Source organism: Carettochelys insculpta, chromosome 1 (genome assembly GCF_033958435.1).
Source record: "Carettochelys insculpta isolate YL-2023 chromosome 1, ASM3395843v1, whole genome shotgun sequence".
Lineage (NCBI taxonomy): Eukaryota > Metazoa > Chordata > Testudines > Carettochelyidae > Carettochelys > Carettochelys insculpta.
The window spans coordinates 281,140,738-281,164,080 of NC_134137.1; the positions used below are offsets into that span (position 1 = coordinate 281,140,738).

Below are 23,343 nucleotides of genomic sequence, written 5' to 3' on the forward strand. Positions count from 1 at the left end.
CATGGAGCTGGGCTCTGGAGGAAGATGAATCACTGTGACACTCTCAGTGGAAGATGCAGAGACCAGATAAACATTAGCTTGGGTATTCCTGGTCAGCGAATGGCTTCCTCAGGACAGTGCCCCCTGCAGCTAGGCTCTGTGGCCTTTGCAGTTCCACCCACTTCCCACACTGGGCTGGCAATGGTAGCAACAGGATGTGCAGGGAGGAGAAATGTTGGCCCAGGGGTTCCCGGCATACCAGTGGCTCCCCCATCCCCACAGCAGAGCTAGTGCCTGGTGGTGCCATTGCCCAGGGTCTGGATGGTTGGCGGAGGGCCGTGCCACTCACTTGTGTCACGTAACTGGCACAACAACACAAACAGCATCACATTTCTTTGAGTTTGGAGGGTTTTCTCGTCCCTCCCACCCACCTCGCGGGGCGGATTCAGAACTCAGGATGTTTCTATTTGGAAGAAAGGGAACCAGGGAGGCCTCCTTCCTTAGGTGGTCAGGAGGGAGGGGGAGTTGTTGTCATGCTCCTTTCCACGGGTCGGAGTGGGAGGGCCTCTCACGCCTTCATCCTCTCCTCACATTTCTCAAAGCTCCACTTGTTGGCACCCCCAAGGACCTCCACTAGTTTGTCGTCCCACTGGATCACGTTGCCTTGCAGGTGGGAGGTGCAGTTGGCTAGGCCCAGGATCTCCGCTGGCGTCAGGATGTGGTCCCATAGGTTGAACTGGGCGATTTCACCCACAAAGGCCTGGGTTGCATCAAATCGCCCGCCCAGCGTATCCTGCAGCAGCACATCAGGAGTGGGGGGCATCAACCCATCAACAGGAAAAAAGGTAGAAAGTGAGAGGGGTGACAACGAACGAGAGACATACAAAGGAAGTGGGGGGGAAGAGACAGAGAGACCGGAAGCGCGAGAAGAGAGAAAAGGTGAAGTATCAAGAGGGGGAGAAGAAGAAACAGCCAAACGGAAACAATCAAAGGGAATTAAATGCAAAGGTGAACAAATGAAAGAGACATGGAGAGAGACAGACAAGGGTAGGGCGAGTACAACGAATGACCGTGGCCACCGCGTTAGTCCTGCCCACCTCAGCTTTCTCTCCTGGGGGATCCCCTTTTTCTCTAGGGAGCTCTCACTGTCAACACATCCGGCCAACAATGGCTGCCGGCTGAATACGGCATTGCCATGTGGACTCCCACCCAAACTCCCAGGTGCTTTAGAGCAGTGGCTCCCAACTTTTCTGCTAGTGTGGCCCCCCTGTCACCCTCCAATGCCAATTCTATTTTCTATGATCATTTTTATTAATCTTTTATTTTTTTCCACAGACCCCCTGCACTAGCCTCATGGACCCCCAAAGGTCTGCAGACCCCAGGTTGGGAACCACTGCTCTAGAGCCAGCGGGGGACTATAACTGAGCTCTGCCCTAGGAGCAGTGAGGGAGGGGATTCCAAAGAGGAGGCGGGTTCTTCCTGTTCAGGGCTGACACAGCCACTGAGGAGAGGCCGTGGAGAGCAAGACACCACATCAGTCAACAATGGGGTCAGCCTAGGAGTTGTCCCACCCAGCTCCTATAGGGTGGTGGCAGCAGCCTGGGGAGGGTACTAGAGGGGACACCTGTTTTCTGCTTCGGAGGCTGTGCACGTTGCCCTGAGCACCAGCTTCACTGTTCACAAGACGACGCAGCAAGTGCAACCTACCTGCTCCTGGCCCAGGATGATCACCCCGTGGGGTTTGATGGGATGCCAGGCAGCCAGGTTCTCGCCAGACCCACGCTGCTCCCCGTCTTCATATGCCCACCACACGCCATCCCGAGTGGTCCAGGAGACACAGATGTGGTGCCACGTCCCATCCTTCAGATTCAGGGGCAGCTGGGTAACCTTAAAAGAAAAAAAAAAACCAAACAACCCAGGCATGTCCTGGGGCTGCTTCAACGCCCACGGTGCCTCCTTGGCAGGCGGTGAGACAACCTCTCCCAGCCCCATCTGCAGCAGCAGGAGTCCTGCGCAGATTGCTCCCCTGCCCTGGCTGGGACACACAACAGCCCGATGTCCAGGGATCCAGCTGACGGGAGTTGGGAAATGTAGGGAGCTGGGGACAGATCATCAGGACTTGGCCTGGAAAGCTGAGGATCCCCCTCAGGAGGAGGAAGGCGGACAGAGGGAGGGAAAAAGAAAGGAAGCAAATAAAGAGAGGGTGGGAGAGGTAGGAAAGGGTGAGGAGAAGAACAGGGGCGGATACATAAAACATCTGATATAGAAACAGTAGTGGCTGGGGGACACCCAAGGCCTAGCCCATGAAAGTCCCTTTCGTGTCCCTTGTTTCATGCAGCGAGGTGGAGGAAGGAGCAGACGGGGCTATGCAGCCTGGATCTGGCAGATATGCCCCTCTGCTCTCCAGGACAAGAAGCAGCATAGTGAGTCAGCCCATAAATGGGGGTGGGGCTGGACACTGCTACCCCCTCCACAGGAAAGGGTCACAGACATGGGTGCTCCCAGCACAGAGCCTCTAACCCCCGCCTGACCTTGTCATTGATGAGCAGCTCCATGGGGTTGTGGCCCCACTCCATCAGCACAATCTCGTTGGCTTGCCCGGGGGCTGCATAGGAGAAAGGCGTGCCCAGCCCTGAGGCCTTGGACTTCAGCCACATGCAGATCGTGAAGGCAAAAAGCTCTGGCAGGCTCTTCTTCATGCGCACGTACATGTAGTTGGTCCGTACAGGGATGGTCACCTTGTAGGCATCCGGGGGGCTGAAGTCTGGTGCTGCTGTGTGCTCTTGGGTGGACAAAGGTGGTGGGGGGGATAGAGACAGGGCTAGAGATGAGTAACAGTGGGCATGACAGGGGGGACTGTCCTACCCAGACACACTGAGAATTAAACCCCTCCAACACTAGAGTCACCCCAGTGGAATAGAAGCCCACTGACAACAGCCACTGAGCACACCGGTAGCTCAGCACCTTCCTGTCTCCATGTGCAGCACCAGCTCAGCTGCAACCATTACTTACCACTGTCAGCGGCGGCTGTTTTGTGGCACAGACGAGGCCTCGGTGAGAGGGCAGACAGGGGAGCAGCCATAGTCCCGTGAGCACAATGCATGGGAGAGATTTCAAACAAGCCCCTCACTGCTCATGGTCTGGCCCTTCAGACTCTGTGCCCTCTTCTATTGCAACCTGGCCTGAGTCCAGTTAGATCGTCATCTCCTTAGGCTACAGGCTGCATTTCCACTGATTTGTACAGTCAGCCCCACTGATCACTAATCACTCAAGTGACGTGCTATTTCAGCCCCAGCCCACAGCATCTACTCCGCCTCCCCATTAAGGACAGCGAGGCGCCCGTGTGGGTGCAGATGGGGCGTAGGAGCTTTTGTGTAGCCAGGAACACGGTTTAATCAGACTCTCCCCTGTCAGTACTGACCCTGTTCCAACTCGGCAACCCGGCTCTGGAGAACACTCAGCTCTTTCTCCACCTCTTGCTGCTGGTCAGTGTGGCCGGTAACAGAGGAACGTTCTTTCTCCAGAGACAGCAACTTGGAGAGGAGCTGCTCTTCCAGCTCCTCCATCCTGGTGTGGAGCACATCTCGGGCCAGTACCGGGGAGGGGGAGGTGGAGGTGTTGGTGCGCGCTGGGAGCTCCTGCTGCACTCAGGAAGAGGTGTGGAGAACAGGGAGGGAAGTGGGAAAAGAAAACAAACAAAAATCAGAGATGAACATGATGAAAACAAATTGCTCATCAGCAGCACATCAGGGACTGGGACAAAACACAGGACTCCTGAGACAAACAGATCGGTCTTTCAGGGCCACAGTCTAAATGCGACTCTCAGCTTCAGGAGCCTCCATCTGGATTTGAACCTCACATGTAGTTTCATCACAAGCGCTACACAAACCTTCATTAGTTTCATGACAAACAGTTCTTCAGACGTTAAGCGTGTCAACAGGTTACCCTTTTTCCCAGTTACCTTGCGGTTGAATTGCAAAGGGGACTTCCGTGGAATTCAGTTCTCTCCCTGGACAAAGTTTCTCGGGAGCCCATGGAGCTGTGACTGAACATCATGTGAGGATTTCTCCAGTGGCTGGTGATGGGCCATCAGATGGGGCAGGCTTGGAGTTACTAAAGAAAATTCTTCCCCAGGAGCTGACTGGTGGGTCTTGCCCACAAGCTCAGGGTCCAAATATCCATATTTGGGGGTCAGAAAGGAATTTCCCTCTGGGTTGGAGGGAAAGAGACCTTGGGTTTCTTTCGCCTTCTTCATCAAAGGGTCACTTGCTGGTTTCAACTAGAAGAAATGGTGAAATCTCTGTAACTTGAAGCCTTTAAACCACGATTGGGGGACTTCAGTAGCTCAGCAGAGGTAAGGTTAGGGGTCTGTCACAGAAGCAGCGGGGTGAGGTTCTGTGTCCTGCGACATGCAGGAGGTCAGATTTGATGATCACAACAGTCCCTGCTGACCTTAAAGGCCACTAGGTCATAACAGTGGGTGAGACTGAGCTGCAAAAGATCAGAAGTCCCCTCCCTGCCGCTCATCTCTGACTTTCAGGCAGCTGTCATTTGCACATCACACAGTGGTGCTGTAATGCTCTTAACACAGCTCAGTCCTTGCTCTCTCCCTCTGTGTGTGTGTGTGTGTGTGTGTGTGTGTGTGTGTGTGTGTGTGTGTGTGAGTGAGTGAGAGAGAGAGAGAGAGAGAGAGAGAGAGAGAGAGAGAGGTCACAGCAGGTAGTACATGGCAAAGTGGGGTGAGGACCCACAACAGAAGATAAGCCCCTAGCTGGTACAGCTCTCCACCAGGGTAGGTATTAACTGGTATAATAGAAAAGCAGGTGTAGCAGCCATACCTGCAAGGCCTCCGTTCACTAGGAGTTTAAATCACAGTGCTGAGATTTATGGATCATGCCTGTCCTGCACAGGTGCCCACACTCAAAACTCGCAAAGCCCTACCTCACCCTGCACCAGAGGAAAACCTTGAATGGACTCTCTGAGGCAGGATCTGCTTTGGTTAGTGCTAAATCCTGGTCAGAAACACTGAGGAGCAGTCCTAAGATGTTACAGCACCTTGAAAAGACCCAACCAACAGCCTGCAGGCTCCCTGACAGACCCCAGGCCAGATGGGAGCAGGTCTGATGTTACTCAGCAGCGGGAGAAGCTGGGGTGAGAGGGTAGAGCTGAGTTAAAGCATGTTGCCTTTGGGAGCCAGGCTGCAGAGTGTGCATCTCTTGCAGAAGAGGTCAGCTCATCCAGAGAGCCCTTCCTATTCAAACTCATGCCCAGCCGATGTGTTTGCAAGGGCAGGGTCTCGTCTCAGCCTCAAATTTGCTGCCTCCTCTCTGTAACAAGATTGGTGCTGGCAGATGGTACTGTGGGAATCAGTGCTTGACACCATCCCACACTCCTCCTGCTCGTCAACGCCAGCGTGGGCCAGGCCAGGTGGCCGCTAGTGGCATGCATTTCCCCTCAAATATCAGTTCTTCCCTTGACTAGCTCACTCTCGAGCTGGGCGTCATGAATCTTCCAGTCCACTCATGCCAGGGCTGTGAAATGTGTGTTTGTATGCGCGTAGCTAACTGGGCCCTTCTCCCCTTCCCGCCCTAATCCCGCCAGGCAGAACTGACGGGCTGCCTCATGCTTTCTGCATTCTCTTCCCTGCCCCAGGAGTAACCTTCTTTTACTTCCCCTCCCTGTGCCCCTCCTGCCATGTTATGCTTCGGCTCTCTTACACAAGTGGGGCAGGGTAGGAAAGAGCAGCTGTCATGCTCAGCCTTTGCCCCCAGAGCTGGCCTGAGATGAGGTCATGGAACTCTAGGCTTCTGGATAATCACTGCTTAGTTAATTACTTGAGGAGAAGGCATTTGGGAGTGGGACTAGTTCAGGTGAGTGCTGATATCTGCTCTGAGTGGCAGGCAAGGAAGAAAAACGTGTCGGGGCAAAGGAACTGACTAGAAGGGTCAAACACTGGCTCTGTCTGTTGCTCTCTTTCCAAGTACCTATTGCACAGTTTACTCTGCCTCCTAGTTTGCATGTTTACATGTAACCAACCCAGCCCAGCTTCCCTGACCCACCCCTGCCTTTGGTGTATGTGTCTGTTTTCATACCTATGTACCTCTGTCCTGCTTTTCCATTTAAGACTCCTGACTCTCTCAGCATTGGATTTGAAAGAAGTATACATGCTTGGAAAAACCTTCCCTTGTGGTCCCATGGAGACATTCCTCCATTCAGGCTACAGATATAGACTAGAGAGAGAGGAAGGCCACAAAACTCTAGCAGCGGACCTGCTGGGGCATCCGAGCATTGGCCTTGGAAACCCAGGATTGTGAGTTCATTCCTTCAGGGACCTTTCACGGATCTGGGGTGGGTCAGATTTAAAAAAAAAAAAAAAATCCATCAGGGATGGTGCTAGGTCCTGCTATGAGGACAGGTGACTGGACTCGATGACCTCTCAAGGCCCCTTCCAGTTCTATGAGATATGGATAGCTCCGAGTTACACATTACGTGAAAGTCCCTTCCACCCATCTCCAGTGAGACACTATACCAATGCCCAAGCAAACCTTCTCCTCGCAATTATCCAAGGCCACAGGCTAGCTCTTTCAATTGCTGTGCTCAGAGGTCTGACTTGGGACAGGGTATGGCAGATGGGGTGGTGATGTGCTAGCCACACTCCACCAAAATCCCCAGCTCTGCCCACAACCCAGAGTAGCTAGAGGTCTGATCAAAGGGCCCGAGGTGAAATAGTTCATAACTGAAACAGACACCTTTGAGTTTAAAATGAACCCTTCAGTGACAGGAACGGGAGCTCTTAGTGCCACTGTCAAGACCGAAAGTCTGTTTTATAGGTAGGCTCAAAGAGCAGAAGGGAAGGGAACGGTACTCTCCAAACACACCTGCTGGGCTGGGACACAGCTACTCTGCTACAGAACTGAGCATGGGACCCCTGGGCATGCAGCTGTGAATCTCGAACCTTCCTCTGAAGCATCTGCTGCTGCTGATTGTCAGAGACAAGATACTGGGGTAGTTCCTATGAATGCACACACCACTTCACTGCACCTCTATCCACCCACACCGTGACACAGGGTCACCACACGTGGCCTGCCTCCATCCAACATGCAGCAGAACCTACAGGAGTTATTTCCATTGCACCTCAGATGACCAGAGCTGATAAGATTGGGGCAGCATCTGACATATAGCAGCAGCAACGTCTAGCATTCTTCATCAGTAGATTGCAAATGCCTGTCCACATTTTACATTTGGGGAAACTGAGGCACAGAACAGTGACGTGATTTACCCAAGTCACCCAGCAAGCCAGCGCCAGGAAGAAAAGCAGTTCTCTTGAGTCCCTGCCCTGTGCGCTAACCACTAGACCACACCCCCTCCCTAGACACCCCATTATCGTTTCACTCCGGACTGCATTAAGGTTCTATGTTCCGAAGATCTCTTCCACAAGCCCTAGGGGTTAGCAACTGAATGTTCAACTTCAAATGAGAGTTTCAATCTATACAAAGCTGGTTGCTCAGAATGATTTTTTTTCCCTTTAAACTCTTCAGTGGAAAACCTGGAAACATTTCAAACAAATCACACACATTTCTCACGCTGTTCAAAATCCCTTTCTCTTCAACCCCCAGACAAACTCTAACAAGCTATTTTCCTCCCACCCTATTTAGATACTAAGGAAACTGATGGGCCTTCAGCCTGTTCTGCCAACTGGCTTAGTCTGTGTCCAGACTGAACTGCCTATGGGCTCCTCACCACCACAAGGGTCAGGAAAGAGATCTAGAGAAAATTCTCCATTTTCCACTTTGCTCCGTTAGAGCTATTCCAGGGTGGTGACTTCCTGCATTTTCATGCCAAGAAGCTTCTGCAAGGGCCAGAAGAAGTGGATTTCTGACTGGTTCCCATTGTCACTGCCAGCAGCACTTCCAGTTCCCTAGCTGGGAACAACTGGCACCATCCAGTACCCAGCGGGGATCTCCAGCAATGTCCTGTCATCCAGGCATAGCTACTCTCATACACAGTGGGCCCCACCCAGGCTAGCTCCATTCTGTCCTCCACCCCTCCAGCATAGGGAGGAGTGCTGGGACACATCCTGGTATCTACTACTGACCACACTTCTGTGATGCATTATATCTGTTGACATGCATGCAATGACTTCATCCAAGGCGGACAGCCACTATTTCCCTGTCAGTGCTTGAGGATCCCCTACCTACCATCATTCCTCTGCCTCTTGGAATACATCTACACAGGTAACTTCCCCCCAAGGGCCGCAAGACTCAGACTGGGTCAACTGAGTCGGTCTCACAGTGGGGCTAAAAGTAGCAGTGTAGATATTCAGGCTCAGGCTAGAGCCCTGGTTCAGAGTCTCCCCCCGCCCCGTAAGCTGCCAGGTTTTGCAGCCCAAATGTTGACACTGCTACTTTCAGCCCCATAACCTGAGCCACATGTGAAACTGAATTACTTGACCCAGCCCCTGAGCCTTGCTGCTGTGGGTCTTTTATTTGCTGTGGAGACATACCCTTTGCTGGCTAGAAAGGGACTGGCAACCAAGGGGACAGGAGGTCCTCTCCCTGCATTGTGGACTAAGAAAAATACTGCATGCTATTCTCAGCTCATGGAACAAACCTGGGAATTTTACGGAGGTCCACTGTACGGCTGCGCAAAGTGCCAACACTTGGCTAGAGAGCTGGTCTGACTGGTGCCCCAGTTATCTATCTACTTTATCTGCAATGATGTTTGTATAAGGGTGACACATATTGCAGGAGTGGGCCAGAGAGAGATCCCAGCTGGATTCCCAACCTAGACCTCTGGCTCAAGGGGACAAAGAAGGAGGTTCCTGCGCTCCTGTAATGGCGCCTTGGGCTAACATGAGAACAGCAGGCGCAGGTTTCTGTGAGGTAGCCGTGTTAGTCTGTACTCCAAAAAACCAAAACAGCAGAAATGTAGCACTTTAAAGACTAACAAAATGATTTATCTGGTGATGAGCTTATGTGGGACAGACCCACTTCTTCAGATCAATCTCATTTCCAATACAGACTGACATTTATCAGTATGGAGGACCAAAAAAATTGCAATAAAAACTGACAAATGAAGCACACAGGACTGAAGTGGGTGGCATGAGGGTTGTTAAGTTCAATGGAGTGAGCCATTCTGTTAAAGACCTCAGAATTTGTGTCCTGGAACAAAGAGAATTTAAAAACAGATTATATGGAGAAATCTGTGAATTGGAATTCATATTCAAATTTGACATGTTAACAAGTGGTATGAACAGAGACACTTATTACCTCATGCATTACAAGGGCACTTTTCTTTCCTTTGATGCTCGTAATTATTTCAGGCAGAACACTTAGCATCCCCTATCTCTCTGCCACCTGCTTCAGTCCTATGTACATGATTTGACAGTTTTTATCGCAATTTTTTTTTTTGGTCCTCTGTACTTATAAATATCAGTCTGTACCGGAAATGGGTTTGATCTGATTTAGTGGGTCTGTCCCACAAAAGCTCATCAACAAATAAATCATTTTGTTAGTCTTTAAAGTGCTACATTTCTGCTGTTTTGTTTTGTCAGGGTTCTGAGAGACATCTATTCAGTTTTATAAACAGACACAGAAGATTCCGAGCCTGGGTCTGATCTCCCTTGCACAGGTGCAAATCAAGAGTCCCACTGCTGAGCTCAGTGGAGTCAGACTGGCACAACATCAGCATTAGTGAGAGGAGAGTCAGGCCCTCTGTCTGACAGTCTAACTGGAAGGCTTAAACTGGTAGGTGACTTTATCTGGGAATGTCTTCCACACACCTTCCTACCACGGGCAGCTAAAGCAAATCACAGGCTTGGAATAGGAGCTATTGAAGCTATGCAGCAATTAGAGAACTTACTGCCATCCCCCTAAATTTAACACAAAGCAGCCCTGTGTAATTTGACTGAAATAAGCAAATAGGTTAGAGCAGGGGTGCACAATGTGTGGGGTGTGAAGTTCCATAAGGGGGTGCAACACAATTGGCTGCTGGGCCTCAGGCTCATCCACCTCAGTAACATATTTCGACATTTTTAACGTGTTTATGTCCATGTATGCACGTTTACGTACCGATTAATAAAGATTGTGTTTTCTTACACACGCCCAAAGGGTCTTTTTTCATATGAACAGAACGGAAATTTCTGTCGGTTTGGATTACATCGGACAGACTGGGGGGACAAAAAGTGGAGCCTGAGGTAAAAAGTTTGCTCACCTCTAGACTACAGGGGAAAAGGGGCTTCCACGTAAGCATGCCTATAAAAATGGAACAGTGTCCCCCACCGGCTCTCTTCCTAACAGCTCTTCTTTTCCTCAGATCTCACTTGTCACCTCAGGTACATCTTGCATTTCCTCGCTCCTGCGCTCTTCAGTTAGTGGCAGCTAGAAGAGTCTCTTCCTGGAGTTAATCTAGAGAGGGACTTTTCCCCTCAAAGGGAGAAGGGTGCGGCATTATCCGTCCACCTCCCAGGTCTGGGTGCAGGAACTCTTGCAGGTTTCTCAGCTCATGCATGATGCGAGCTCTCAGACCTTGACTGAAGAGTTGGTGTTGAAAATGTAACAAGACGTGCCTTCATCAAAATCTTCATTAGTCATAGGAGTGATGTAAGTGTCCAGATAAACTAAAAATACATGGCACCAACTGTTCGGCTCATGGCTTGATTCAAAGAATTTTTAAACAGTCTGACTAAAAGCCCCTAAAATCTCCTCCACTGGTCTCCTGGCTGTGCGAAGTTACTACTTGAAGAGTGTTCCAGGGCAGAGATGACCTGAATTTTTAATGTAAACAAACAAGCGGAAACCTCTCTCACACACACTTTCAGGCCTTCTTTACTCAGCATCAGCTGAGCTGGATGGAGAAAGGCAATCCTGTTTCACGCAAGATTTGGATACTTTGAAATCTGATTTCATTCCCATGAGGAAAGAAACCCCAACATTTTGAAATGTTTTGCAAATCAAGCCCCTGCCACAGGACAGTCTGTCTGGTGTGCTGGTATGGAGCCATGGGCCCTGGAAGCCCCATGGCAGTCTGGTGAGCTACCCTGGAGCTGCAGACCCAGGAAGTACTGGGGGTCTCTCCAGCCCTGGCAGTCCACCAGGGCAACGCAGTTTTGAAATCTACCTAGCAAACCATTTTGATTCAGTGAATCAGCAAATTCTGATGAAAAAAGGTTTGGTTAGACATTTGCCGACCAGTTCTGATCCAAAAGAAGCAGAGAAAGGGTACTTGCTCTTTTTAATATTAAGTTTTGCAGGTCACCAGATTGATGGAGCTTAAGGCCAGGGGGAACCTATATGGTCAAAGAGTCTGATCTCCTACAAAACACAAGCCAGAGAACCTCACCCAGTAATTCCTGACTTAAGCTCACAACTTCTACTTGAAAGAGAGAGATCCAGGTTTGATTTAAAGGTCTCAAATGATGTGCCTTGGTCAGCTGTCCTGCTGCCTCATTACCATCTCTGTTAAAAATCTGGACCTCAATTCAAGTCTAAATTTATCTGACTTCATTCTCCAACTACTGGGTCTTGCTCTTCCTTGCTCTGTCTCCTTTCAGATCATGTGGAGTTGTACCCTTCAGTGTGCTCTGTTGGTTTTCTTTCTTTGGGATGGTGAACAGGGATGGTCTAGGGTCAGGCAAGTATATTCCACACAATCTATTTCCCTAAGAAAAAGCTGGGAGGGCTACTGGTGAACATCTGTCTCTCATCTTCTTTGTATCTATAATACCATTAATAGAGCAACAATTCTAGCACTGTCAGGCAAAGACCCATGCAAAGAGAGAGACTTCCTGGCAACCTGTCAGATGGAAGAAAATCTGCTGCCTCTCCCAGGCTTCTTGCGCTAAGCCAGCGATAACAGAACATCTTTTTGAATAATAATTATTTTTAAAAACATCACGAACTACATCACTTGTCTGGTCGTTCTATCAAGAGGAAAAACCCATTCCCCCTGCAGGTAAAATGAGGCACCAAACATACTTTTAAATACAAAACAAATTAACAAGAAAATACTCCATCAGCAAAGAGATGATGATTACAAGAAGGTGAATTCTCTTTTTAGTCACCTCCCCACTGAGTACTTCTCTATCCTGGCTTCCTTCAGGGCAAAGGATTTTTTTAATTGTGATTACTGTCATAGAATTGTAAGCGCTAGATATGAGAGAGACCTATCTCCTTCCATCCCCTGCCACCAGCCAATGCAGGTTTGTCTTCTAAAAATCTCTCTCTTCATGGTATTTCCATTCCAGCTTTCATTGTCCCAAGCAACAGGGCTCCTCCCACTTTCCTTGGGAGACTATTCTGGCGTCTTTGAAGTTCTCACCGTTTGGAGCACATTTCTACTGTGCTCAGTTCTGTGCCCATACGTCTAGTTACTCCCCTTTGGGCACATGATGCTTTTGGGTGGAGGGTGGAAATGACACATTGGTGAAGAGACAGAAAGGAAAAGAGAAAGCCGAGGAGAGGAACAGCAGGGAAGGAGGATGGATGGAGAGGAGGGAAAGCTAAGTGAGTCGTTTGCACACCCATGAAAGGAATAATTTATGAACATGTGGGTGTATGGGGTGCCCTGCTTTGTTTTGGTAGGGTTATTTACTCATGCTCCTTGTCAGTTTTAGTTTTTATTTACTTACTGTTACTGCAGCTGCAGATTTTGAAGGCTTTTCTAATCCTGTTAGGATATGACAAAGGCTGCAAAGATAATGTCTGCTACACTCTTTGTTCTAGGCCTGGATTTAAATGCCCTGTCCCTGTTCTCATGTTCAGCTCCATCTGTTAATAGAAAAATGACTATAGCTCTTGTCACCGTTGTTAGCAATGTAGGACAATCTGTCCTACATTGCTCAACAAATGTTTGTTTCTCTGCCTTACAGAGTGTCCCCTCTTGCAGACTCTTCTTTTGTTTTCCTTATTTCCCTTCTTGCGCTGTATGTCTTTTCTTTCTTCCAACAGCTTCCTCCATTTCTCTCCCTCTGAAACTTTTTTCTCTTTTCCTAGCTCCTCTTGTACAGTCTCTCTGCCTTCATGGTACAGTCTCTAATTATTTTTGTCTCTCTCCCTTACCCTCTCTCTCTCTTTGGCTGTGTCTACGCTACAAAAATAACTCTGAAGTAAGGCACTACTCCATTACCCGGAATAGAGTAAGGACTTTGAAGCTGGGCTCCCTACTTCGAAGTTAACGTTAAAGCAAGGGAAAATGTGTGTAGACTTTCTGCTGTCAACTTCAATGTAGTGCTTAACTTCAAGTTAGGTCCTAGTGTGGATGCACCTTTCTGTATTAACCTCTCTTTATCTCAGTCTTTCTGGTGCTCTCCCTCCTTTCCCTGACTGGGTATCCCTCTGAGTTGAGAGAACCAGCCTGCACCATTGGCTCTGGCACTGCCACCATGTGGGACGACGAGTCAGTGTAACCTGCCCCAACACTGTGCATGTACTGGTCACCACTTTCCCTGTCTAGTGAGTGAATGGAACAGTAAGAATGTCCCCCTCTTTGGGGCTGCAGGGAGACAAGGCTTCAAAAGCTGACAGGGGTTTGGGATGAAGGTGCTTGTCCCTAGGAGTGTTTAGAGGCAGTTCAGCTCTAGATCACTTTTCACATGGGGGGGGCGTGTCATGCAGGTGGGAAGGTTTGTTCTAAGCTGGGGATGCCAGCAAGGGCCCGTGCACCTCAAACCTGGGCCCATGGTGGGGGGCAGGGGAGGTTGGCAGCAAGGAGGACAATTTTCAGACAGGCTCCTCAAGGCTAGCTCATCTTCTAGGAGAGGATGAGAAGCACCTGGGATTGAATAGTGGGATCTGTCTAGCCATCCCTGAAAGGACTCTGCTTGGCCCAGGTGGGAAGCAAGGCAGGAGGTTTACAGAGCAGGAGGACAGCATTTACAGTGCTCACCGGGACTAGCATTTTAGCCTCACTTGTTGAGGGGAAAAGATACGGATGTATGTCTCAAACAACTGGATGGTGAACGGTCAACAGTTCCAGTCTGGTCCCAGGCCAATAGGGCCAAGAACTCAATACCTCCTTACATGTTCAGTGGCTTGTGCGGAATTAGCTGGAGAGTGTTTCAGTCTTGTTCCTTCTGGGACAGATTTTCATAGCACAAAACCATCACCCCAACATGGGCTAAATGCCGAGCTCACCAGAGACCCCTGGGATTGGCAGGGCCACAGAGGTGGAGCTCCTCTATCAAAGCTAAGGGGTTTCCCTAGAGTCAGCACTGAGGTACACTGGGGTGTCAGAAATTTTCCCTGTTGCTGGCTGAGCAGCATCTGTGATGGAGATTTCCATTCCCATGGCTGCCAGTCTAGCACTTTCCCTCCGAACCAAATTACTTCAAAGCTGTAACTGCTTCACTGCTGTTATTTACCACTGCCCTGTGAGGAGGCAGGGACGTACGGAACCAACTCAGAAAAGCTGTTCGGTGCCGCCCATCTGTCAAAGCGTGAGCAGCAAGGGGGTGGGCAGCGGGGGCTTCGTTATGCTCAGGGGCTGCCAAACCCAACCAAAAAAATTGAAATTTGCCTGTTAATATTAATCACATTAAATGTCAACGTCTGGAGTTGTGGCTAGGAACGGGGGCGACACACTGGCAAACTGTGAGTTTGCCGAGACTTGGGTGGTTTTTATTCATTGCCAAAGAAATGCATTTTCATTTATATAAGGAGATCAACCCCCCCTTATTTAGCTAATGCATTACAAAATCTGTTCCCTCTCCTTTTGTTATGAATTCCCCTCTGGCTCCCCCGCCCCAATATGCTTGCCTTAACTGGTAAGATTAAGAGGACAGGACCTAGGATGAATGTTCCATATACTCAGGGGAAACCTCTCAATCTGTATAACATCAGCTCAGGGGCCCTGGGACCAGTCCTCCCCCTGCTTTTGCAGAGACTCCCATGGAAGCAACATCAATGTGGTTCCACTGTGCAAGAGGGTGTAATAAGTGAGGTCCATAACGGGAGATTAGCTTTGTGGGGATCCATGCACACTGGCATGCAGGGGACATGGGGAGGAGTGAAGTGATCTGTAAAAAAAAAATGCAGCTGGAGTATTACTGTTATTAGAGCCGGACTGACAGGCTCCAGCTGAGACGATGGGCTCTGGTGTTCTCAGTGCTGTAAATATACATGCGAGCAGAATCTCTCTGGCTGTATGTGAATTTCTCCCCTACTCTCATTTCCTCCTCTTTCCCACAGAGAGGGAGCTACTGAAGGTTCAAGAACTGCAAGAGCCTGAGCTCAGCCTTTCTACAGCTACTCTGCAACCTGGGGCTGGGGCACTGCCTCAGTACACTCGCTTCATACCAACAACAAGAAATCATTCCTATCAGAAAGGCTTGTGAGACAGAGTATGGACCAGGCTCCCAGGGGAAGAGGTTGAATGCCCTGCTGCTGAAATCACAAAACTCGATCAGGCAAAGCCATGAGAGATGTATTTCAGAGAACCCCCTTACAACAGAGCGGGGTGGAGAGTGGGTCAGATATGACACAACAGGCTTTTTTCCTTCTAAGATCTTTTTTATCTGGTTACGAGCCCAATGGCTGTGCTTTGCCACGAACTGAAATGGGATGGATATGCCTGTTTGTCTTCACAGCAGATCCCCTTAGACAAAAGTACCCTAGTAACTGATGTAATGCGCCAAAACTTTACAGTTTACACCTACAACATGGCAGTTACTGGGTGATTCATGTAGAAGAATAGCGTGATTTAATGAGGATTAATTTCCTTATTAAACTCTGGATTGGCTTTATAGCCTGTCCATTTCCCTTCCTCCTTTACCCATCTCACATGGGTGTAGGAGTGGAGAGAAGATCATCAGCTGAAAGGAGCAATCTGGGTTAAGATGAATTGTTCTCATCAGTTTGGGGCTGAAACTGAAATAACTGAACTGGTGCCTCTGGCATTACAAGCCAAGAACATATGGCTTAACTCAGAGTATGTGTAAGTGTACACAGAGACAGGGAGAGAATGTGAGAAAATAGGAAAACACCCTGTACACAAAGACAGACACAGCAGCAGGAGGGAATGGGGAATTGGTTAAAGAAACTTTTACCTTTAGGCAACAGTTGGAATTTAGCTGAGGTTGATTAGTGCTGGAAAAGTTGTTCCCATCTGATGATGGCTGCCTCGCTATGGGAAATGAGTCAGGTAAACTATTCCAGGCCCTAGTGGGCAGGTGCCCACATTCCATGCCCCATGCAACTGACACTAAGGCCGCATCTACACTGGCAAGTTCCTTCAAAATATTTTTCGAGAGAAGGGGCTTTTTCGAAATATCCAGCACAGCGTCTACACACAACAAGCGTTCTTTCCAAATTAAATCGAAAGAATGCAGAGCTACTTTCAAATGCGCTCTTCTACTCTTGCTTCAGGAAAAACGCCTTTTTTTGAAAGCTTCTTTCAAAAGAAAATGTGTGCAGGTGCTCTGCTGGCCCTTTTTTCCAAAAGAGCAATCCTCATGGTGCTGGATTTTTCGATCCCTGGCCCATTCTTTTGAAAGAGTGGGGCTGTGGGGAAGCTCTCTTTCAAAAGAGCAGATCGCTCTTTTGAGCCGCTTTTTTGCATGTGGATGCACCTTTTGAAAGAAGTTCTTTTGGAAGAGATATTCTGAAAGAACTTCTTTCGAAAGCTCACTGTAATGGAGATGTAGCCTAAGAGTTTCTGCCCTTCTCTAGCTGCAGTCTCAGCAGGAAGGCTGGGGCCTGAAAGGGCCAAGTATGCCTCTTTCCGGTAGGATTCCCTCCCGACTGACCTGGGTGCACAGTGCCTGAGGGCTCGTGTACCTGGGAGAGTTACTGCTTCTGTCTGTTACGCCTCTTTTCTTTGGGGATAGAGGATTCCAGCCTCCAGGATTATCAAGCCAGCCTTTTTCACCACAGCTAAATCACTTTAAAAAAATTAAGAATGAAAACTACTTAATAGAGTTTTTTTTAAAGCACCAATAAATCCTGTTATGTCTGACAGCCAAATTAACAGCATCCAGACTATTTTAATAATCTTTCAATCGCTTCCAAAACTCACTTCTCCTGAAAAACCTGCAAATGTTAACCCATGTCAGCACAGAGACTGTTGCTTTATGTGCTTGTTACCAGAGAGATGTTTTAAGACTGAACCTTCCTATAAGTCTTCCAGTGCATTTAGTTTTGTCTGTCTATTGAGACTCAGCTCCTAAGGGCAGGGAACAGCTCTTTTTCTGTCTTATTCAGTGCTTAGAGCAGTCAGGCCCAAAGAAAGACTCTTGATGTGACAAGTCCTCAATAGTTGACTCCTTCCCCCACTTATTGCCTCTCCCACCCCTACACAAAGAATTTTTATCTTTAAAAAAAATTCTTAGCAGAAAGCAAATAAAACTGGAAGCCGAGGTACACAGACGAAACACAGCACAACAATCTGGATGGAACGGCAGAGAAATCACAATTAGAGGACACATATTAGGCCATATTTTGTCCAACCCCCAACTACTGCAGAATACTCCCCATACAATTTATTCTCTTGTGCTTTGTCCAATCCTATCTTCAAGTGCCACTTTGCTAGGGCTTCCACTACTGCCTTTGGGAGGCCATTCCACAGACATAAGAAATCTCACCCTGACAAAAACAACGGTATTTGGATATAAGGAAATAGGAAGGAAGCTCAGTGTAGATGGGTTAACTAGAGAACATAGAGAAGGTCACGTATCTGGGGAGCAACATAACGTATGCTCTAGACTGTAAGAAGGAAGCAGCGACTAGAATAGCGAAAGCAAGAGCCAGTTTGAAGGCGATGGATAAGATCTGGAAAAGCAAAGCGATTAGCTTAGGAATGAAGCTGGGCGTCTTCAAAACGTGTATTCAACAGCATGTTATATGGATGTGACACATGGGTGATAATGAAAGATTTGAAGAGAATATTGGAGTTGGAGAGGAGTTGTTAGAGAAAGATGCTGGGAATAGGATGGATGCAGAAGGTCACCAAAGAGGAATTATATAGGAAGATACAGCTGAAAAAGAACCTACTGCAGAAGGTTGTACACTGGAAGTTACAGCTATTTGGGCATATTAGAGGAATGAATGAGAAACGAAAAATCAAGACCCTGGTATTCAGCATGATGGACAGTTCGCACAAGAGAGGCAGACCCCACAGAGAATGGGGAGATGATATAGTAGATTGGTGCAGAGCTAGACTACAGAAACTAAGCCACTCTGCACTGGACAGGGAAAGATGGAAGGAAATAGTGAGACAGGCATCAGACAGCAACAGGCGCTGAGCCCATCGTTGTTGTTGATGATGATGATGATGAATGTTTCTTAACATTCAGGTGACATTTACCCTTTGCTCAATTCCATCCTATTGCTCAGACACTCACGCTAAGCAATTCTACCCTCTCCCGCTTTAAAAACACCCCCTTTGAAATTCTTATGGGCTCAGCTCTTTTAACCTGTCTTCTTTGGTCAATCACTCCCATCCCCAAAACTGTAGGTGTTTCTGCCAAGCTGCTGACTCTTCCCCTTCCCTTTTCTTTGCCACAATTGAATGCAGTGTTTGAGAGGCCGCCTATTCAAGAGAGACTATCACTTTCTTACTTTAAATTGGGATAGTTTGTCTTGAATCAGGTGTGACCAAATGCAAGCCCAATGTGTGGGCTCACTAGGAACAGTGAAATCTCAGACTCTGGACCAGCCTCCCAGGGGAAGTGGAGAAACTCAATAGCTTCTGACATTTCATACCGCACAAGACAAATAACTGGATAGTACGCTACAGGCAGCAGCCTTGTAGCATGGCGATTAGATGTATTCTAATAGACTGTCCACCTCTAATTGCTAGGGTTTGGTATTACATTGAGCTACCAAATACAGTATATTCTAACAGACGTGTTTTTCAGGCTTAAGCTAGGGAAGCCTTATCCTCACCTGTGACATACTACCCTCTTTACTCAATCGCTTGATCCCTTGGCCTGGGTCTGTGAGATACTGGGAATTTACTGCAAAGCATAAACATGCTTGTCTCCCTGAAGATACAACACAAAGCAGATTCTTGGTCTACTTGCCACCATTCTTTGATACACTGATCTTAGCGCTGTATCATCCAACAGATACTTTTACATGTGTCTCTCTCTGTCAAATGCTGCTTTCATCTGTAAATTCACTGGAACTGTTTAGGTTTCACTGGTGCAACTGAGAGAAGAATTTGGCCCTCTGCATGCATCTCTGTCTTCCTCTCTTCTCTGTCAGTACAAGCAGAAAGAAACAGAAGGATGGTCTACTAAAACTAGAATCTTCCCTCGCCTCGTCATCACCCCCTGCACGCCAGACATCTTGCAGCTGACAGAGGACAGGTCAAAATAGCTTAAATATTACAAACCACCCCATCAGCTGCTGAAATGGGAAGCTGCTTCTTGGAGGCAAAGAACTGTGGCCGCACAATTCTTCGCTCATAATGGTACAGCTGAAGGGCATCCCACTATCCACGTTGTCGTCTCATGATGCTCAGATGTAATGTACAACCATCATCATGGATGGCCCCACCTGGGTTTCTGGGTGTTGTACTGTCCTATGTGAGTGAGTGTGTGTGAGCGAGAGTGAGATCTCCTCTTTTTCCTTGTGTATAAGTCCTGTTGAGTGTGTGTGTGTGTGTGTGTGTGTGTGTGTGTGTGTGTGTGTTTTCTTGCTCAGTCTTTGCATCTTTCTGACCCTCTGCCCATGTGTCCATCCCTTCTGGGGGGAGGGTTTTCTCTGGATATGCTGAGTCTGTCTCTCCCTCTATATGGGTCTTTGTCTCCCCGCATGTGCAAGTCTGTCTCACACCACATGTATGACAACCTTTCCCTCTGTTCCTACCTGTGCCTCTTCTCTCCTCAGCATTCATGTTCTCCAGGAGCTCACTAGTTGTTCTTTCTCTGCATGGATCTATAAATCTGTGTGTCTCATAGTCTGTTCCTACATGCATTCACTTGCCTCTCTCTCTCTCTCTCCTTGGCCGTGTCTACACTAGCCCCAAACTTTGAAATGGCCATTTCGAAGTTTACTAATGAAGTGCTGAAATACATATTCAGCGCCTCATTAGCATGCGGGCAGCCGCGGCACTTCGAAATTGACGCAGCTCGCTGCCGCGCGGCTCGTCCCAACAGGGCTCCTTTTTGAAAGGACCCTGCCTACTTCGAAGTCCCCTTATTCCCATCTGCTCATAGGAATAAGGGGACTTTGAAGTAGGCAGGGTCCTTTCGAAAAGGAGCCCCTTCGGGACGAGCCATGCGGTGGCGAGCCATGTCAATTTCGAAGTGCCGCGGTCACCCGCATGCTAATGAGGCGCTGAATATGTAAACTTCAGCGCTTCATTCGTAAACTTCGAAATGGCCATTTACATGGCCATTTTGAAGTTTGGGGCTAGTATAGACATAGTCCTTGTGTCTTTTGTTTCCATCTCTTCCTGCAATCTTCTGCCCTTCTGTTGTGTGGCTATATGTATATGTATATGTCAGCTTTCTCTCTGTTGCATGTACCAGCCTCTCTTTCACTGTATCTGCCTATAGGTGTTACGCTCCTTCTTGAGCGGAGAAAATTATCCCCGATGACAGTGTTTCTGGGAGGGAGATCATCCCATACATCCATCTCTAGACTCGATGCTTATGGGATTCCCCCAACATATAGCTCTCCCTCTTTCTTTGTAGAAGAGGATGAGGTGCCCTTATGGCACATTCCCCCACCTCCCTAACAACTCCACTGAGAGCACACCAGGGTGAAAGACCTAGGTGTGGAGAGAGGAGACATAAGTCTGGCTTGTCTTAATTCTGCCCACCCCACTCTCACATGCTGAGAGCCCCCTTTTCATTCTTCGATAGAAATGGGTGGGAAATCTCTTGCCTGGGAGCCAGATGGGGTAATCAGTAGTCTCATGATTCAGTCACCACAATGCCCAGATTGCTTCGCAGTTGGCCCTGGGCTCTGGCAGATCTCCTGAGATCCAAACAACTTTTGGGGGTTCCTTTGGTTCCAAGCACCAAACCTATGCTCATTCCACAGGAAAAGGGCAACTCTTACTTCTTACAAGAAATCCGTTTCCTCACGAAGTTCCCGGGTGAAATGCTATACACCTTGGCAAAATACTGACCCTGCCAAAGTCATGGACTTCAATTGGGCCAGCATTTCACTGCATGAACATACACCAAGTCAGCAGGGTCACCCAGCTGGAGTCTATCCAGGGGGCATTCCACAAAGAAAAGAGACATTTAACTCACTTTGCAAAAGTGAGTGAGTAACTCACATCTTCTCTGGGATTGCCACCAGGCACTGACAACATGAAAATTCAGTTTCCACACACAGACCCTCTCATATCCACCCACCAGGAAGAACAGCTGTTGTACATCTTTACGTAAGGCTTGCTTTCCTCCGCTTGTCCCCAGACTGGAGACTGAAACATAGGCCGTGCCCCAAAGGAGGGACGGGAAGAGGAAAAGTATTGCAGGGAAGCAGAAAATGACATAAGACAATTTCTTGAGTGTAAACAAAAACTTGTATGGCTTCACTTTCATGATTCACTATTTCTTGTGTAAGCAACATTCATTATTGGTATACATGTAATAATTAGGGATATATTCACCCACCTCTTCTCCTAATGCATCGTCCAGAGTCTCAATCTACAAGCAGTCCCATTGCAGTCAGTGACCTAACTTGATAAGTAAGAAACTTCTCATTATGTCAGAAGGCAGCAGAAGCTAGCCTACTAACTCCATGCTGCTACCTCACCTACACCAGTAGGGCTATAGGCAGAGTGAAGTACTATTCTGTGGGAACACTGGTGGCCTGCTCTGACTCTGAGTGATGAATAGCTACAGATATGCGGGGATGGAGGAAACGGGTTCAAAACAAATTGGATGTTGCAGCTCAAAGGGGTACATGCCTCCATGGGAAGAGATGCCTACAAAGTGTTTGGATGGGCATGGATAAAATATCCTGAAGTCTTTTACGCAATTAATAGCCTGTGAAGGGAAGTGATGAAAGCCCCCTCTCCTGAGAGTCAATTAAAACCAGGCTGTGAATATTCTCTAGGGAATAATCCAACATTGGTGAGGCATCTGGGAGGAGAACATGAAATATTGATATATACACGCACCTACCCTATGATTTCCAGCTCTGATTTCTATGAACGCTTCTTTGCTTATTTCAATGAACACTATTTATCAAAGGAAACCTCACATCAAGAGGTAGAGGGAAGCCAGAGAAAAGGCAAGAGGAATGGAAACACACACATTGTTCAATTCATTATGCGCCCCCTTTCCACACTCCGAAGCCCCCCCACACCCCGAGCCAATGGTCAGGGCTGGTCAGGCTGGCTCTGATCTACCAGAGTGCATCGCATCTCGGATTTAATTGCGCGAAGTATTAAAAGACACTCACCGCCTTCCCCCACCCCACCCAATCTTCTAGGAAAACCCTAGAGAGGGCCCTGCCGGGGGAGTGGGGCGAACGCCCGGCGATTGGAGCTGGAAGGCTGCGGCGCACAGCGGGAGAAGAGGGGAGGTCGGAGGGGGGCAGGAGTGGGAGGGTGCAGGGGGGTCCCGCCTTGCCTCTATCTTGTCGATCCTGTCTTTCAGCGACCTGACGGCATCCTCCAGCTCCTGGACCACGGCAGGCGAGTCCCAGGGCAGGTCGCCCATGGTGTCTTTCCGCGGTCCCCCCCAGAGAGAGGCGCTGTCCTGGAAGCTCAGCTCCAGCCCGTTCTCGCATTGGCTCAGCTTGCCCGTCAGCTCGCGGATGGTCTCCTGGTCGCTGAGGATCTGGTCCCTCTGCTGCAGCGCCGTCTGCCTCAGCTGCTCGGCCGTGGTGTGCAGGAAGAGCAGGTCCTCGGGGGGCGCGGGGCCGTCGCCCGGCGCGGGGCTGTCGGAGGGGCACTCGGCCGGCAGCGGCGTGCAGAGGAAGCGGCTGAAGAGAGGCGGGTGGTGCAGCTGCTGCTGCTGCTGGCGGGGCCGGGCGCTGGCGAGCAGCTCCAGGAGGGAGTCCTGGGGGCCGCCCGAGAAGCCCTGCCCGGCCCCGTGCAGGGCGCCCGGCCCCTTGTCGGCGGCGGCCGGCAGCAGGGCGGCGGCGCTGGACTCATTGTCTGCGCCCCGCGCAGCGCCGGCGGGGCTGGCCGCAGGGTGCACGCTCGCGATGATGCAGATGATCGCACCGAGGAACGCGAGCATCCCTGCGGCCAGGAGCACGGCCAGAAACTTCAGGGTGGCAGATGCGCGGGGCTCGGCCAGGAGAAAACAGGGCTGGGGCCGGGGCCGGGGCCGGAGAGCGCGGCGCTGCCGTGTGCTGCCCGCAGCAGCGCAGCCGAAGCTCTCCGGCTGGGGCGCCAGGGGCCGGGCGGGGACGTCACTGACTCCGCCCTCCCGGCCCTTCCCCGCCCCCTTTCGGC

At 49.3% G+C, this 23,343-nt stretch overlaps 1 protein-coding gene across 1 annotated transcript; it reads right to left on the reverse strand.

Annotated features, from left to right (window-relative positions):
- Positions 1-547: 547 nt before the first annotated feature.
- NPTXR (neuronal pentraxin receptor) lies at positions 548-23,125 on the reverse strand. The gene is made up of 5 exons (XM_075009193.1): positions 22,511-23,125; positions 3,401-3,620; positions 2,511-2,761; positions 1,687-1,866; positions 548-772 (listed from the first exon to the last, which is right to left on the reverse strand). Exons 1-5 carry the CDS (start codon positions 23,123-23,125, stop codon positions 548-550), a joined length of 1,491 nt encoding a protein of 496 aa, XP_074865294.1.
- Between the last annotated feature and the right edge of the window lie 218 nt (positions 23,126-23,343).